The sequence below is a fragment of the Manacus candei genome, unplaced genomic scaffold (assembly GCF_025592945.1).
Source record: "Manacus candei isolate 608988 ecotype Guabito, Panama unplaced genomic scaffold, ASM2559294v1 h1tg000179l, whole genome shotgun sequence".
NCBI lineage: Eukaryota > Metazoa > Chordata > Aves > Passeriformes > Pipridae > Manacus > Manacus candei.
In genome coordinates, this window is record NW_026138227.1 from 332,153 (window position 1) to 350,115 (window position 17,963).

General features: G+C 44.5%; 1 protein-coding gene across 1 annotated transcript in view; it reads left to right on the forward strand.

Annotated features, from left to right (window-relative positions):
• Window positions 1–8,442, forward strand: part of LOC127463892 (proteoglycan 4-like) — a 39,255-nt gene extending 30,813 nt beyond the window's left edge. Inside the window, exon 2 of the mRNA XM_051773915.1 lies at window positions 7,675–8,442. Coding sequence (XP_051629875.1) covers window positions 7,675–8,176 — 502 coding nt within the window. The 3' untranslated portion in view covers window positions 8,177–8,442. The remainder of the gene's footprint in view (window positions 1–7,674) is intronic.
• The last annotated feature ends 9,521 nt before the right edge of the window (window positions 8,443–17,963 follow it).

Sequence of the window (17,963 nt, forward strand, 5' to 3'; positions counted from 1 at the left end):
GTCAGAAACTCACCCAAATCTCCCCCCAAAAATTGTCAGAAATTCACCCAAATCTCCCCAAAAAAATAGCCAGAAACTCACCCAAATCTCCTGAAAAAAATGGTGAGAAACTCACCCAAATCTCCCCAAAAATATAGCCAGAAACTCACCCAAATCTCCCCCCAAAATATAGCCAGAAACTCACCCAAATCTCCCCCCAAAAATGGCCAGAAACTCACCCAAACCTCCCCCCAAAAATGGCCAGAAACTCACCCAAATCTCCCCCCAAAAATGGCCAGAAACTCACCCAAATCTCCCCAAAAACATGGCCAGAAACTCACCCAAATCTCCTGAAAAAAATGGTGAGAAACTCACCTAAATCTCCCCAAAAAAATGGCCAGAAACTCACCCAAATCTCCCCAAAAAAATGGCCAGAAACTCACCCAAATCTCCCCAAAAACATGGTCAGAAACTCACCAAATTCTACCCAAAAACATGGACAGAAACTCACCAAAATCTCTCCAAAAAAATGGTCACAAACTCACCCAAATCTCCCCCCAAAATTGTCAGAAACTCACCCAAATCTCCCCAAAGATATAGCCAGAAACTCTCCCAAATCTCCCCAAAAACATGGACAGAAACTCACCCAAATCTCCCCAAAAAAAGGTCAGAAACTCACCCAAATCTCCCCAAAAAAATGGCCAGAAACTCACCCAAATCTCCCCAAAAACATGGTCAGAAACTCACCCAAATCTCCCCAAAAACATGGACAGAATCTCAACAAAATCTCCCCTAAAAAATAGCCAGAAACTCACCCAAATCTCCCCCCAAAAATGGCCAGAAACTCACCCAAATCTCCCCAAAAACATGGCCAGAAACTCACCCAAATCTCCCCAAAAACATGGTCAGAAACTCACCCAAATCTCCTGAAAAAAATGGCCAGAAACTCACCCAAATCTCCCCAAAAAAATGGACAGAAACTCACCCAAATCTCCCCCCAAAAATGGTCAGAAACTCACCCAAATCTCCCCAAAATATAGCCAGAAACTCACCCAAATCTCCACCCAAAAATGGCCAGAAACTCACCCAAATCTCCCCCCAAAAATGGCCAGAAACTCACCCAAATCTCCCCAAAAACATGGCCAGAAACTCACCCAAATCTCCCCAAAAACATGGCCAGAAACTCACCAAAATCTCCCCAAAAACATGGTCAGAAACTCACCAAAACCTCCCCAAAAACATGGACAGATACTCACCAAAATCTCCCCAAAAAAATGGTCAGAAACTCACCCAAATCTCCCCAAAAACATGGACAGAATCTCACCAAAATCTCCCCTAAAAAATAGCCAGAAACTCACCCAAATCTCCCCCCAAAAATGGCCAGAAACTCACCCAAATCTCCCCAAAAACATGGCCAGAAACTCACCCAAATCTCCCCAAAAACATGGCCAGAAACTCACCCAAATCTCCTGAAAAAAATGGTGAGAAACTCACCCAAATCTCCGCAAAAAAATGGTCAGAAACTCACCCAAATCTCCCCAAAATATAGCCAGAAACTCACCCAAATCTCCACCCAAAAATGGTGAGAAACTCACCCAAATCTCCCCCCAAAAATGGCCAGAAACTCACCCAAATCTCCCCAAAAACATGGCCAGAAACTCACCCAAATCTCCCCAAAAAAATGGCCAGAAACTCACCCAAATCTCCCCAAAAACATGGCCAGAAACTCACCCAAATCTCCCCAAAAACATGGACAGAAACTCACCCAAATCTCCCCAAAAACATGGCCAGAAACTCACCAAAATCTCCCCAAAAACATGGCCAGAAACTCACCAAAATCTCCCCAAAAACATGGCCAGAAACTCACCCAAATCACCCCCAAAAAATGGTCAGAAACTCACCCAAATCTCCCCCCAAAAATTGTCAGAAATTCACCCAAATCTCCCCAAAAAAATAGCCAGAAACTCACCCAAATCTCCTGAAAAAAATGGTGAGAAACTCACCCAAATCTCCCCAAAAATATAGCCAGAAACTCACCCAAATCTCCCCCCAAAATATAGCCAGAAACTCACCCAAATCTCCCCCCAAAAATGGCCAGAAACTCACCCAAACCTCCCCCCAAAAATGGCCAGAAACTCACCCAAATCTCCCCCCAAAAATGGCCAGAAACTCACCCAAATCTCCCCAAAAACATGGCCAGAAACTCACCCAAATCTCCTGAAAAAAATGGTGAGAAACTCACCTAAATCTCCCCAAAAAAATGGCCAGAAACTCACCCAAATCTCCCCAAAAACATGGTCAGAAACTCACCAAATTCTACCCAAAAACATGGACAGAAACTCACCAAAATCTCTCCAAAAAAATGGTCACAAACTCACCCAAATCTCCCCCCAAAATTGTCAGAAACTCACCCAAATCTCCCCCCCCAAAAATGGTCAGAAACTCACCCAAATCTCCCCCCCAAAAATGGTCAGAAACTCACCCAAATCTCCCCAAAAATGGTCAGAAACTCATCCAAATCTCCCCAAAAACATGGCCAGAAACTCACCCAAATCTCCCCAAAAACATGGTCAGAAACTCACCCAAATCTCCCCAAAAAAATGGTCAGAAACTCACCCAAATCTCCCCAAAAACATGGCCAGAAACTCACCCAAATCTCCCCCAAAAAATGGCCAGAAACTCACCCAAATCTCCCCAAAAATATAGCCAGAAACTCACCCAAATCTCCCCCCAAAAATGGCCAGAAACTCACCCAAATCTACCCAAAAAAATGGTCAGAAACTCACCCAAATCTCCCCCCAAAAATGACCAGAAACTCACCCAAATCTCCCCAAAAACATGGCCAGAAACTCACCCAAATCTCCCCAAAAACATGGCCAGAAACTCACCCAAATCTCCCCAAAAACATGGCCAGAAACTCACCCAAATCTCCCCAAAAAAATGGTGAGAAACTCACCCAAATATCCCCAAAAACATGGCCACAAACTCACCCAAATCTCCCCAAAAATATAGCCAGAAACTCACCCAAATCTCCCCCCCAAAATATAGCCAGAAACTCACCAAAATCTCCCCCAAAAATGGCCAGAAACTCACCCAAATCTCCCCAAAAACATGGCCAGAAACTCACCCAAATCTCCCCAAAAACATGGACAGAATCTCACCAAAATCTCCCCTAAAAAATAGCCAGAAACTCACCCAAATCTCCCCCCAAAAATGGCCAGAAACTCACCCAAATCTCCCCAAAAACATGGCCAGAAACTCACCCAAATCTCCCCAAAAACATGGCCAGAAACTCACCCAAATCTCCTGAAAAAAATGGTGAGAAACTCACCCAAATCTCCCCAAAAAAATGGTCAGAAACTCACCCAAATCTCCCCAAAATATAGCCAGAAACTCACCCAAATCTCCACCCAAAAATGGTGAGAAACTCACCCAAATCTCCCCCCAAAAATGGCCAGAAACTCACCCAAATCTCCCCAAAAACATGGCCAGAAACTCACCCAAATCTCCCCAAAAAAATGGCCAGAAACTCACCCAAATCTCCCCAAAAACATGGCCAGAAACTCACCCAAATCTCCCCAAAAACATGGACAGAAACTCACCCAAATCTCCCCAAAAACATGGCCAGAAACTCACCAAAATCTCCCCAAAAACATGGCCAGAAACTCACCAAAATCTCCCCAAAAACATGGCCAGAAACTCACCCAAATCACCCCCAAAAAATGGTCAGAAACTCACCCAAATCTCCCCCCAAAAATTGTCAGAAATTCACCCAAATCTCCCCAAAAAAATAGCCAGAAACTCACCCAAATCTCCTGAAAAAAATGGTGAGAAACTCACCCAAATCTCCCCAAAAATATAGCCAGAAACTCACCCAAATCTCCCCCCAAAAATGGCCAGAAACTCACCCAAACCTCCCCCCAAAAATGGCCAGAAACTCACCCAAATCTCCCCCCAAAAATGGCCAGAAACTCACCCAAATCTCCCCAAAAACATGGCCAGAAACTCACCCAAATCTCCTGAAAAAAATGGTGAGAAACTCACCTAAATCTCCCCAAAAAAATGGCCAGAAACTCACCCAAATCTCCCCAAAAAAATGGCCAGAAACTCACCCAAATCTCCCCAAAAACATGGTCAGAAACTCACCAAATTCTACCCAAAAACATGGACAGAAACTCACCAAAATCTCTCCAAAAAAATGGTCACAAACTCACCCAAATCTCCCCCCAAAATTGTCAGAAACTCACCCAAATCTCCCCAAAGATATAGCCAGAAACTCTCCCAAATCTCCCCAAAAACATGGACAGAAACTCACCCAAATCTCCCCAAAAAAAGGTCAGAAACTCACCCAAATCTCCCCAAAAAAATGGCCAGAAACTCACCCAAATCTCCCCAAAAACATGGTCAGAAACTCACCCAAATCTCCCCAAAAACATGGACAGAATCTCACCAAAATCTCCCCTAAAAAATAGCCAGAAACTCACCCAAATCTCCCCCCAAAAATGGCCAGAAACTCACCCAAATCTCCCCAAAAACATGGCCAGAAACTCACCCAAATCTCCCCAAAAACATGGCCAGAAACTCACCCAAATCTCCTGAAAAAAATGGCCAGAAACTCTCCCAAATCTCCCCAAAAACATGGACAGAAACTCACCCAAATCTCCCCAAAAAAAGGTCAGAAACTCACCCAAATCTCCCCAAAAAAATGGCCAGAAACTCACCCAAATCTCCCCAAAAACATGGTCAGAAACTCACCCAAATCTCCCCAAAAACATGGACAGAATCTCACCAAAATCTCCCCTAAAAAATAGCCAGAAACTCACCCAAATCTCCCCCCAAAAATGGCCAGAAACTCACCCAAATCTCCCCAAAAACATGGCCAGAAACTCACCCAAATCTCCCCAAAAACATGGCCAGAAACTCACCCAAATCTCCTGAAAAAAATGGCCAGAAACTCACCCAAATCTCCCCAAAAAAATGGACAGAAACTCACCCAAATCTCCCCCCAAAAATGGTCAGAAACTCACCCAAATCTCCCCAAAATATAGCCAGAAACTCACCCAAATCTCCACCCAAAAATGGCCAGAAACTCACCCAAATCTCCCCCCAAAAATGGCCAGAAACTCACCCAAATCTCCCCAAAAAAATGGTCAGAAACTCACCCAAATCTCCCCAAAAACATGGCCAGAAACTCACCCAAATCTCCCCAAAAACATGGACAGAAACTCACCAAAATCTCCCCAAAAAATGGCCAGAAACTCACCCAAATCTCCCCAAAAACATGGCCAGAAACTCACCGAAATCTCCCCCAAAAAAAGGTCAGAAACTCACCCAAATCTCTCCAAAAATATAGCCAGAAACTCACCCAAATCTCCCCCCAAAAATGGCCAGAAACTCACCCAAATCTCCCCAAAAACATGGCCAGAAACTCACCCAAATCTCCCCAAAAACATGGCCAGAAACTCACCAAAATCTCCCCAAAAACATGGTCAGAAACTCACCAAAATCTCCCCAAAAACATGGACAGATACTCACCAAAATCTCCCCAAAAAAATGGTCAGAAACTCACCCAAATCTCCCCAAAAACATGGACAGAATCTCACCAAAATCTCCCCTAAAAAATAGCCAGAAACTCACCCAAATCTCCCCCCAAAAATGGCCAGAAACTCACCCAAATCTCCCCAAAAACATGGCCAGAAACTCACCCAAATCTCCTGAAAAAAATGGTGAGAAACTCACCCAAATCTCCCCAAAAAAATGGTCAGAAACTCACCCAAATCTCCCCAAAATATAGCCAGAAACTCACCCAAATCTCCACCCAAAAATGGTGAGAAACTCACCCAAATCTCCCCCCAAAAATGGCCAGAAACTCACCCAAATCTCCCCAAAAACATGGCCAGAAACTCACCCAAATCTCCCCAAAAAAATGGCCAGAAACTCACCCAAATCTCCCCAAAAACATGGCCAGAAACTCACCCAAATCTCCCCAAAAACATGGACAGAAACTCACCCAAATCTCCCCAAAAACATGGCCAGAAACTCACCAAAATCTCCCCAAAAACATGGCCAGAAACTCACCAAAATCTCCCCAAAAACATGGCCAGAAACTCACCCAAATCACCCCCAAAAAATGGTCAGAAACTCACCCAAATCTCCCCCCAAAAATTGTCAGAAATTCACCCAAATCTCCCCAAAAAAATAGCCAGAAACTCACCCAAATCTCCTGAAAAAAATGGTGAGAAACTCACCCAAATCTCCCCAAAAATATAGCCAGAAACTCACCCAAATCTCCCCCCAAAATATAGCCAGAAACTCACCCAAATCTCCCCCCAAAAATGGCCAGAAACTCACCCAAACCTCCCCCCAAAAATGGCCAGAAACTCACCCAAATCTCCCCCCAAAAATGGCCAGAAACTCACCCAAATCTCCCCAAAAACATGGCCAGAAACTCACCCAAATCTCCTGAAAAAAATGGTGAGAAACTCACCTAAATCTCCCCAAAAAAATGGCCAGAAACTCACCCAAATCTCCCCAAAAAAATGGCCAGAAACTCACCCAAATCTCCCCAAAAACATGGTCAGAAACTCACCAAATTCTACCCAAAAACATGGACAGAAACTCACCAAAATCTCTCCAAAAAAATGGTCACAAACTCACCCAAATCTCCCCCCAAAATTGTCAGAAACTCACCCAAATCTCCCCAAAGATATAGCCAGAAACTCTCCCAAATCTCCCCAAAAACATGGACAGAAACTCACCCAAATCTCCCCAAAAAAAGGTCAGAAACTCACCCAAATCTCCCCAAAAAAATGGCCAGAAACTCACCCAAATCTCCCCAAAAACATGGTCAGAAACTCACCCAAATCTCCCCAAAAACATGGACAGAATCTCACCAAAATCTCCCCTAAAAAATAGCCAGAAACTCACCCAAATCTCCCCCCAAAAATGGCCAGAAACTCACCCAAATCTCCCCAAAAACATGGCCAGAAACTCACCCAAATCTCCCCAAAAACATGGCCAGAAACTCACCCAAATCTCCTGAAAAAAATGGCCAGAAACTCACCCAAATCTCCCCAAAAAAATGGACAGAAACTCACCCAAATCTCCCCCCAAAAATGGTCAGAAACTCACCCAAATCTCCCCAAAATATAGCCAGAAACTCACCAAAATCTCCACCCAAAAATGGCCAGAAACTCACCCAAATCTCCCCCCAAAAATGGCCAGAAACTCACCCAAATCTCCCCAAAAACATGGCCAGAAACTCACCCAAATCTCCCCAAAAAAATGGTCAGAAACTCACCCAAATCTCCCCAAAAACATGGCCAGAAACTCACCCAAATCTCCCCAAAAACATGGACAGAAACTCACCAAAATCTCCCCAAAAAATGGCCAGAAACTCACCCAAATCTCCCCAAAAACATGGCCAGAAACTCACCCAAATCTCCTGAAAAAAATGGTCAGAAACTCAACCAAATCTCCCCAAAAAAATGGTGAGAAACTCACCCAAATCTCCCCAAAAACATGGACAGAAACTCACCCAAATCTCCCCCAAAAATATAGCCAGAAACTCACCCAAATCTCCACCCAAAAATGGCCAGAAACTCACCCAAATCTCCCCAAAAAAATGGTGAGAAACTCACTCAAATCTCCCCAAAAACATGGCCAGAAACTCACCGAAATCTCCCCCAAAAAAAGGTCAGAAACTCACCCAAATCTCTCCAAAAATATAGCCAGAAACTCACCCAAATCTCCCCCCAAAAATGGCCAGAAACTCACCCAAATCTCCCCAAAAACATGGCCAGAAACTCACCCAAATCTCCCCAAAAACATGGCCAGAAACTCACCAAAATCTCCCCAAAAACATGGACAGATACTCACCAAAATCTCCCCAAAAAAATGGTCAGAAACTCACCCAAATCTCCCCCCAAAAATGGTCAGAAACTCACCCAAATCTCCCCCCAAAAATGGCCAGAAACTCACCCAAATCTCCCCAAAAACATGGCCAGAAACTCACCCAAATCTCCCCAAAAACATGGACAGAATCTCACCAAAATCTCCCCTAAAAAATAGCCAGAAACTCACCCAAATCTCCCCCCAAAAATGGCCAGAAACTCACCCAAATCTCCCCAAAAACATGGCCAGAAACTCACCCAAATCTCCCCAAAAACATGGCCAGAAACTCACCCAAATCTCCTGAAAAAAATGGTGAGAAACTCACCCAAATCTCCCCAAAAACATGGTCAGAAACTCACCCAAATCTCCCCCCAAAAATGGTCAGAAACTCACCAAAATCTCCCCCCAAAAATGGCCAGAAACTCACCCAAATCTCCCCAAAAACATGGCCAGAAACTCACCCAAATCTCCCCCCAAAAATGGCCAGAAACTCACCCAAATCTCCCCAAAAAAATGGCCAGAAACTCACCCAAATCTCCCCAAAAAAATGGTCAGAAACTCACCCAAATCTCCCCAAAAACATGGACAGAAACTCAACAAAATCTACCCAAAAAACCGGTCAGAAACTCACCCAAATCTCCCCCCAAAAATGGCCAGAAACTCACCCAAATCACCCAAAAAAAATGGACAGAAACTCACCCAAATCTCCCCCCAAAAATGGCCAGAAACTCACCCAAATCTCCCCAAAAACATGGACAGAAACTCACCAAAAGCTCCCCAAAAACATGGTCAGAAACTCACCCAAATCTCCCCAAAAATATAGCCAGAAACTCACACAAATCTCCCCAAAAACATGGCCAGAAACTCACCAAAATCTCCCCAAAAATAATGACCCAAAACTCACCCAAATCTCCCCAAAAACATGGTCAGAAACTTACCCAAATCTCCCCAAAAAAATGGCCAGAAACTCACCCAAATCTCCCCCCAAAAATGGCCAGAAACTCACCCAAATCTCCCAAAAACATGGCCAGAAACTCACCCAAATCTCCCCCCAAAAATGGCCAGAAACTCACCCAAATCACCCGAAAAAAATGGACAGAAACTCACCCAAATCTCCCCCCAAAAATGGCCAGAAACTCACCCAAATCTCCCCAAAAACATGGCCAGAAACTCACGCAAATCTCCCCAAAAATATAGCCAGAAACTCACACAAATCTCCCCAAAAACATGGCCAGAAACTCACCAAAATCTCCCCAAAAATAATGACCCAAAACTCACCCAAATCTCACCAAAAACATGGTCAGAAACTCACCCAAATCTCCCCAAAAACATGGACAGAAACTCACCAAAACCTCCCCCAAAAAAATGGCCAGAAACTCACCCAAATCTCCCCAAAAAAATGGCCAGAAACTCACCCAAATCTCCCCCTAAAAATGGCCAGAAACTCACCCAGATCTCCCCAAAAACATCGCCAGAAACTCACCCAAATCTCCCCAAAAACATGGCCAGAAACTCTCCCAAATCTCCCCAAAAACATGGCCAGAAACTCACCCAAATCTCCCCAAAAAAAATGGTCAGAAACTCACCCAAATCTCCCCAAAAAATGGCCAGAGTCTCACCCAAATCTCCCCCCAAAAATGGCCAGAAACTCACCCAAATCTCCCCAAAAACATGGCCAGAAACTCACCCAAATCTCCCCCCAAAAATGGCCAGAAACTCACCCAAATCTCCCCAAAAACATGGCCAGAAACTCACCCAAATCTCCCCAAAAACATGGACAGAAACTCACCCAAATCTCCCCCCAAAAATGGTCAGAAACTCACCCAAATCTCCCCAAAAACATGGCCAGAAACTCACCCAAATCACTCCAAAAAATGACCCAAAACTCACTCAAATCTCCCCAAAAACCTGGTCAGAAACTCAAACAAATCTCATCAAAAAATGGTGAGAAACTCACCCAAATCTCCCCCAAAAATGGCCAGAAACTCTCCCAAATCTCCCCCCAAAAATGGCCAGAAACTCACCCAAATCTCCCCAAAAACATGGTCAGAAACTCACCCAAATCGCCCCAAAAAAATGGCCAGAAACTCTCCCAAATCTCCCCAAAAACAGGGTCAGAATCTCACCCAAATCTCCCCAAAAACATGGTAAGAAACTTACCCAAATCTCCCCAAAAAAATGGCCAGAAACTCACCCAAATCTCCTCCCAAAAATGGCCAGAAACTCACCCAAATCTCCCCCCAAAAATGGCCAGAAACTCACCCAAATCTCCCCAAAAATATAGCAAGAAACTCACCCAAATCTCCCCAAAAAAATGGCCAGAAACACCCAAATCTCCCCAAAAACATGGTGATACGGTTTGAAGCTGGCTCCCTGCCAAGTCTCCAAACCTTACCACCAGAGTTCCCCCCACCCTCAAACCTCAGGGAGAAGAGGGGGAAAAAAATACGAAAGAAAACCCGAAACGAGAGAGAGACAACTAATGTGAGATATATAAATATATTTGCACTTATATACAATTAAAAATAAGGGAAAGGGAAGGGGGAAGGGAAAAAGAACAAAACCAAAATATTATATATATATATAAATATCCCAATTGGCAGCCAATATCTATCCACTAAAAGAGTTAGCAAAGAAATAGCTCACTACTCTCCTGGGACAACCGAGGGTCGCTCCGGAACGATCGCCGGCAACCTCTGTGTCCCAAGGTCGACAAGGCCCAACCAGGCCTCGCTCCCCAACACGGCAGATCAACAGCAGGGAACCTGCACCTCCAAGCCGCCGGAGGAAAGAGAGCGAAGGCCTCTCCTCCTTTCTTCTTATAGCCCAGTTTACGTAAAAATCGTAGAGAATATTGGGTAAATCTGGACCCTTCCTTTGTTACAAACTAGTCACCAAGGAAGGCCTAGCCCAAACCACCACACATGGCCAGAAACTCACCCAAATCTCCCCAGAAACATGGTCAGAAACTCACCCAAATCTCCCCAGAAACATGGTCAGAAACTCACCGAAATCTCCCCAAAAAAATGGTCAGAAACTCACCCAAATCTCCCCAAAAACATGGCCAGAAACTCACCCAAATCTCTCCAAAAAAATGGCCAGAAACTCACCCAAATCTCCCCCCAAAAATGGTCAGAAACTCACCCAAATCTCCCCAAAAACATGGCCAGAAACTCACCCAAATCTCCCCCCAAAAATGGCCAGAAACTCACCAAAATCTCCCCAAAAAAATGGTCAGAAACTCACCCAAATCGCCCCCCAAAAATGGTCAGAAACTCATCCAAATATCCCCCCAAAAATGGCCAGAAACTCACCCAAATCTCCCCAAAAACATGGCCAGAAACTCACTCAAATCTCCCCAAAAACATGGACAGAAACTCACCCAAATCTCCCCAAAAACATGGCCAGAAACTCATCCAAATCTCCCCAAAAACATGGACAGAAACTCACCCAAATCTCCCCAAAAAAATGGCCAGAAACTCAACCAAATCTCCCCCCAAAAATGGTCAGAAACTCACCCAAATCTCCCCAAAAAAAATTGCCAGAAACTCACCCAAATCTCCCCAAAAACATGGCCAGAAACTCACCCAAATCTCCCCAAAAACATGGCCAGAAACTCACCCAAATCTCCCCAAAAAAATAGCCAGAAACTCACCCAAATCTCCCCAAAAACATGGCCAGAAACTCACCCAAATCTCCCCAAAAACATGGCCAGAAACTCACCCAAATCTCCCCCCAAAAATGGCAAGAAACTCACCCAAATCTCCCCAAAAACATGGCCAGAAACTCATCCAAATCTCCCCAAAAAAATGGTCAGAAACTCACCCAAATCTCCCCCAAAAAATGGCCAGAAACTCACCCAAATCTCCCCAGAAAAATGGTCAGAAACTCACCCAAATCACTCCAAAAAATGACCCAAAATTCACCCAAATCTCAAAAACATGGTCAGAAACTCACCCAAATCTCCTCAAAAAAATGGTGAGAAACTCACCCAAATCTCCCCCAAAAAATGGTCAGAAACTCACCCAAATCTCCCTAAAAACATGGCCAGTAACTCACCAAAATCTCCCCCCAAAAATGGCCAGAAACTCACCCAAATCTCCCCAAAAATATAGCCAGAAACTCACCCAAATCTCCCCAAAAACATGGCCAGAAACTCATCCAAATCTCCCCAAAAACCTGGTAAGAAACTCACCCAAATCTCCCCAAAAACATGGCCAGAAACTCACCCAAATCTCCCCAAAAACATGGCCAGAAACTCACCAAAACCTCCCCAAAAAATAGCCAGAAACTCACCCAAATCTCCGCCAAAAATATAGCCAGAAACTCACCCAAATCTCCCCCCAAAAATGGTCAGAAACTCACCCAAATTGCCCCAAAAATATAGCCAGAAACTCACACAAATCTCCCCAAAAACATGGCCAGAAACTCACCCAAATCTCCCCAAAAAAATGGTCAGAAACTCACCCAAATCTCCCCAAAAATATAGCCAGAAACTCACCCAAATCTCCCCAAAAACATGGCCAGAAACTCACCCAAATCTCCCCAAAAAAATGGCCAGAAACTCACCCAGATCTCCCCAAAAAAATGGCCAGAAACTCACCCAAATCTCCCTAAAAAAATGGCCAGAAACTCACCCAAATCTCCCCCCAAAAATGGCCAGAAACTCACCCAAATCTCCCCAAAAAAATGGCCAGAAACTCACCCAAATCTCCCCCAAAAAATGGCCAGAAACTCACCCAAATCTCCCCAAAAAAATGGCAAGAAACTCTCCCAAATCTCCCCCCAATAATGGTCAGAAACTCTCCCAAATCTCCCCCCAAAAATGGTCAGAAACTCACCCAAATCTCCCCTAAAATATAGCCAGAAACTCACCCAAATCTCCCCAAAAACATGGTCAGAAACTCATCCAAATCTCCCCAAAAAAAGGCCAGAAACTCACCCAAATCTCCCCAAAAACATGGCCAGAAACTCACCCAAATCTCCCCAAAAAAATGGCCAGAAACTCACCCAAATCTCCCCAAAAATATAGCCAGAAACTCACCCAAATCTCCCCCCAAAAATGGCCAGAAACTCACCCAAATCTCCCCAAAAACATGGTCAGAAACTCACCAAAATCTCCCCAAAAACGTGGCCAGAAACTCACCCAAATCTACCCAAAAAAATGGCCAGAAACTCACCCAAATCTCCCCCCAAAAATGGCCAGAAACTCACCCAAATCTCCCCCCAAAAATGGCCAGAAACTCACCCAAATCTCCCCAAAAACATGGCCAGAAACTCACCCAAATCTCCCCAAAAACATGGCCAGAAACTCTCCCAAATCTCCCCCCAAAAATGGCCAGAAACTCACCCAAATCTCCCCAAAAACATAGTCAGAAACTCACCCAAATCTCCCCAGAAACATGGCCAGAAACTCACCCAAATCTCCCCAAAAACATGGTCAGAAACTCACCAAAATCTCCCCAAAAACATGGACAGAAACTCACCAAAACCTCCCCAAAAAAAATGGTCAGAAACTCACCCAAATCTGCATAAAAAAATAGCCAGAAACTCACCCAAATCTCCCCCCAAAAATGGTCAGAAACTCACCCAAATCTCTCCCCAAAAATGGTCAGAAACTCACCCAAATCTCCCCAAAAACATGGCCAGAAACTCTCCCAAATCTCCCCCCAAAAATGGCCAGAAACTCACCCAAATCTCCCCAAAAACATGGACAGAAACTCACCCAAATCTCCCCAAAAACATGGCCAGAAACTCTCCCAAATCTCCCCAAAAAAATGGCCAGAAACTCACCCAAATCTCCCTAAAAACATAGTCAGAAACTCACCCAAATCTCCCCAAAAACATGGCCAGAAACTCACCCAAATCTCCCCAAAAACATGGTCAGAAACTCACCAAAATCTCCCCAAAAACATGGACAGAAACTCACCCAAATCTCCCCCCAAAAATGGTCAGAAACTCACCCAAATCTGCCTAAAAAAATAGCCAGAAACTCACCCAAATCTCCCCCCAAAAATGGCCAGAAACTCACAAAAATCTCGAAAAACATGGTCAGAAACTCACCCAAATCTCCCCAAAAACATGGCCAGAAACTCACCCAAATCTCCAAAAAATGGCCAGAAACTCACCCAAATCTCCCCCCAAAAATGGTCCGAAACTCACCCAAATCTCCCCAAAAACATGGTCAGAAACTCACCCAAATCTCCCCAAAAATAGCCAGAAACTCTCCCAAATCTCCCCCTAAAAATGGTCATAAATTCACCCAAATCTTCCCAAAAACAGCCAGAAACTCACCTAAATCTCCCCCCAAAAACATGGCCAGAAACTCACCCAAATCTCCCCCCAAAAATGGTCAGAAACTCACCCAAATCTCCCCCCAAAAATGGTCAGAAACTCACCCAAATCTCCTCAAAAAAACAGCCAGAAACTCACCCAAATCTCCCCCCAAAAATGGCCAGAAACTCACCCAAATCTCCCCAAAGACATGGCCAGAAACTCAGCCAAATCACTCCAAAAAATTACCCAAAATTCACCCAAATCTCAAAAACATGGTCAGAAACTCACCCAAATCTCCTCAAAAAAATGGTGAGAAACTCACCCAAATCTCCCCCAAAAAATGGTCAAAAACTCACCCAAATCTCCCTAAAAACATGGCCAGTAACTCACCAAAATCTCCCCCCAAAAATGGCCAGAAACTCACCCAAATCTCCCCAAAAAATAGCCAGAAACTCACCCAAATCTCCCCAAAAACATGGACAGAAACTCACCCAAATCTCCCCAAAAAAATGGTCAGAAACTCACCCAAATCTCCCCCCAAAAATGGTCAGAAACTCACCCAAATTGCCCCAAAAATATAGCCAGAAACTCACCCAAATCTCCCCAAAATCATGGCCAGAAACTCACCCAAATCTCCCCCCAAAAATGGCCAGAAACTCACCCAAATCTCCCCAAAAACATGGTCAGAAACTCACCCAAATCTCCCCAAAAACATGGCCAGAAACTCACCCAAATCTCCCCAAAAAAATGGCCAGAAACTCACCCAAATCTCCCTAAAAAAATGGCCAGAAACTCACCCAAATCTCCCCCCAAAAATGGCCAGAAACTCACCCAAATCTCCCCCAAAAAATGGCCAGAAACTCACCCAAATCTCCCCCAAAAAATGGCCAGAAACTCACCCAAATCTCCCCAAAAAAATGGCAAGAAACTCTCCCAAATCTCCCCCCAATAATGGTCAGAAACTCTCCCAAATCTCCCCCCAAAAATGGTCAGAAACTCACCCAAATCTCCCCTAAAATATAGCCAGAAACTCACCCAAATCTCCCCAAAAACATGGTCAGAAACTCACCCAAATCTCCCCAAAAAAAGGCCAGAAACTCACCCAAATCTCCCCAAAAACATGGCCAGAAACTCACCCAAATCTCCCCAAAAAAATGGCCAGAAACTCACCCAAATCTCCCCAAAAATATAGCCAGAAACTCACCCAAATCTCCCCCCAAAAATGGCCAGAAACTCACCCAAATCTCCCCCAAAAAATGGCCAGAAACTCACCCAAATCTCCCCCCAATAATGGTCAGAAACTCTCCCAAATCTCCCCCCCAAAATGGTCAGAAACTCACCCAAATCTCCCCTAAAATATAGCCAGAAACTCACCCAAATCTCCCCCCAAAAATGGTCAGAAACTCACCCAAATCTCCTCAAAAAAACAGCCAGAAACTCACCCAAATCTCCCCCCAAAAATGGCCAGAAACTCACCCAAATCTCCCCAAAAAAATGGCCAGAAACTCACCCAAATCTCCCCAAAAAAATGGCCAGAAACTCACCCAAATCTCCCCAAAAAAATGGCCAGAAACTCACCCAAATCTCCCCCAAAAAATGGCCAGAAACTCACCCAAATCTCCCCAAAAAAATGGCAAGAAACTCTCCCAAATCTCCCCCCAATAATGGTCAGAAACTCTCCCAAATCTCCCCCCAAAAATGGTCAGAAACTCACCCAAATCTCCCCTAAAATATAGCCAGAAACTCACCCAAATCTCCCCAAAAAAATGGTCAGAAACTCACCCAAATCTCCCCCCAAAAATGGTCAGAAACTCACCCAAATTGCCCCAAAAATATAGCCAGAAACTCACCCAAATCTCCCCATAAACATGGCCCGAAACTCACCCAAATCTCCCCCAAAAAATGGCCAGAAACTCACCCAAATCTCCCCAAAAAAATGGCCAGAAACTCTCCCAAATCTCCCCCCAAAAATGGTCAGAAACTCACCCAAATCTCCCCTAAAATATAGCCAGAAACTCACCCAAATCTCCCCCCAAAAATGGTCAGAAACTCACCCAAATCTCCCCCCAAAAATGGTCAGAAACTCACCCAAATCTCCCCAAAAAATGGCCAGAAACTCACCCAAATCTCCCCAAAAACATGGCCAGAAACTCACCAAAATCTCTCCAAAAACCTGATCACAAACTCACCCAAATCTCCCCCAAAAATGGTCAGAAACTCTCCCAAATCTCCCCAAAAACATGGCCAGAAACTCACCAAAATCTCCCCAAAAAAATGGGCAGAAACTCACCCAAATCGCCCCCCAAAAATGGTCAGAAACTCATCCAAATATACCCCCCAAAATGGCCAGAAACTCACCCAAATCTCCCCAAAAAAATAGCCAGAAACTCACCCAAATATCCCCCAAAAAATAGTCAGAAACTCACCCAAATCTCCCCAAAAACCTGGTCAGAAACTCACCCAAATCTCCCCAAAAACATGGCCAGAAACTCACCCAAATCTCCCCAAAAACATGGACAGAAACTCACCCAAATCTCCCCCCAAAAATGGTCAGAAACTCACCCAAATCTCCCCAAAAACATGGACAGAAACTCACCCAAATCTCCCCAAAAACATGGTCAGAAACTCACCCAAATCTCCCCCAAAAAATGGTCAGAAACTCACACAAATCTCATCAAAAAATGGCCAGAAACTCACCCAAATCTCCCAAAAACATGGCCAGAAACTCACCCAAATCTCCCCCCAAAAATGGCCAGAAACTCACCCAAATCTCCCCAAAAATGGTCAGAAACTCACCCAAATCTCCCCCCAAAAATGGTCAGAAACTCACCCAAATCTCCCCAAAAACATTGTCAGAAACTAACGCAAATCTCCCCAAAAAAATGGTCAGAAACTCTCCCAAATCTCCCCCCAAAAATGGCCAGAAACTCACCCAAATCTCCCCAAAAACATAATCAGAAACTCACCCAAATCTCCCCAGAAACATAATCAGAAACTCACCCAAATCTCCCCAAAAACATGGCCAGAAACTCACCCAAACCTCCCCCCAAAAATGGTGAGAAACTCACCCAAATCTCCCCCAAAAAATGGTCAGAAACTCTCCCAAATCTCCCCAAAAAAATGGCCAGAAACTCTCCAAAATCTCCCCCCAAAAATGGCCAGAAACTCACCAAAATCTCCCAAAAACATGGCCAGAAACTCCCCAAAATCTCCCCAAAAAAATGGTCAGAAACTCACCCAAATCTCCCCCAAAAAAGGCCAGAAACTCACCAAAATCTCCCCAAAAACATGGCCACAAACACCCAAATCTCCCCCCAAAAATGGTCAGAAACTCACCCAAATCTCCCCAAAAACATGGCGAGAAACTCACCCAAATCTCCCCAAAAACATGGACAGAAACTCACCCAAATCTCCCCAAAAAAATAGCCAGAAACTCACCCAAATCTCCCCAAAAACATGGACAGAAACTCACCCAAATCTCTCCCCAAAAATGGTCAGAAACTCACCCAAATCTCCCCCCCAAAATGGTCAGAAACTCACCCAAATCTCCCCAAAAACATGGTCAGAAACTCACCCAAATCTCCCCAAAAAAAATGGTCACAAATTCACCCAAATCTCCCCAAAAAAATGGCAAGAAACTCACCCAAATCTCCCCCCAAAAATGGTCAGAAACTCACCCAAATCTCCCCCAAAAACATGGTCAGAAACTCACCCAAATCTCCCCCCAAAAATGGCCAGAAACTCACCCAAATCTCCCCAAAAACATGGCCAGAAACTCACCCAAATCTCCCCAAAAACATGGCCAGAAACTCACC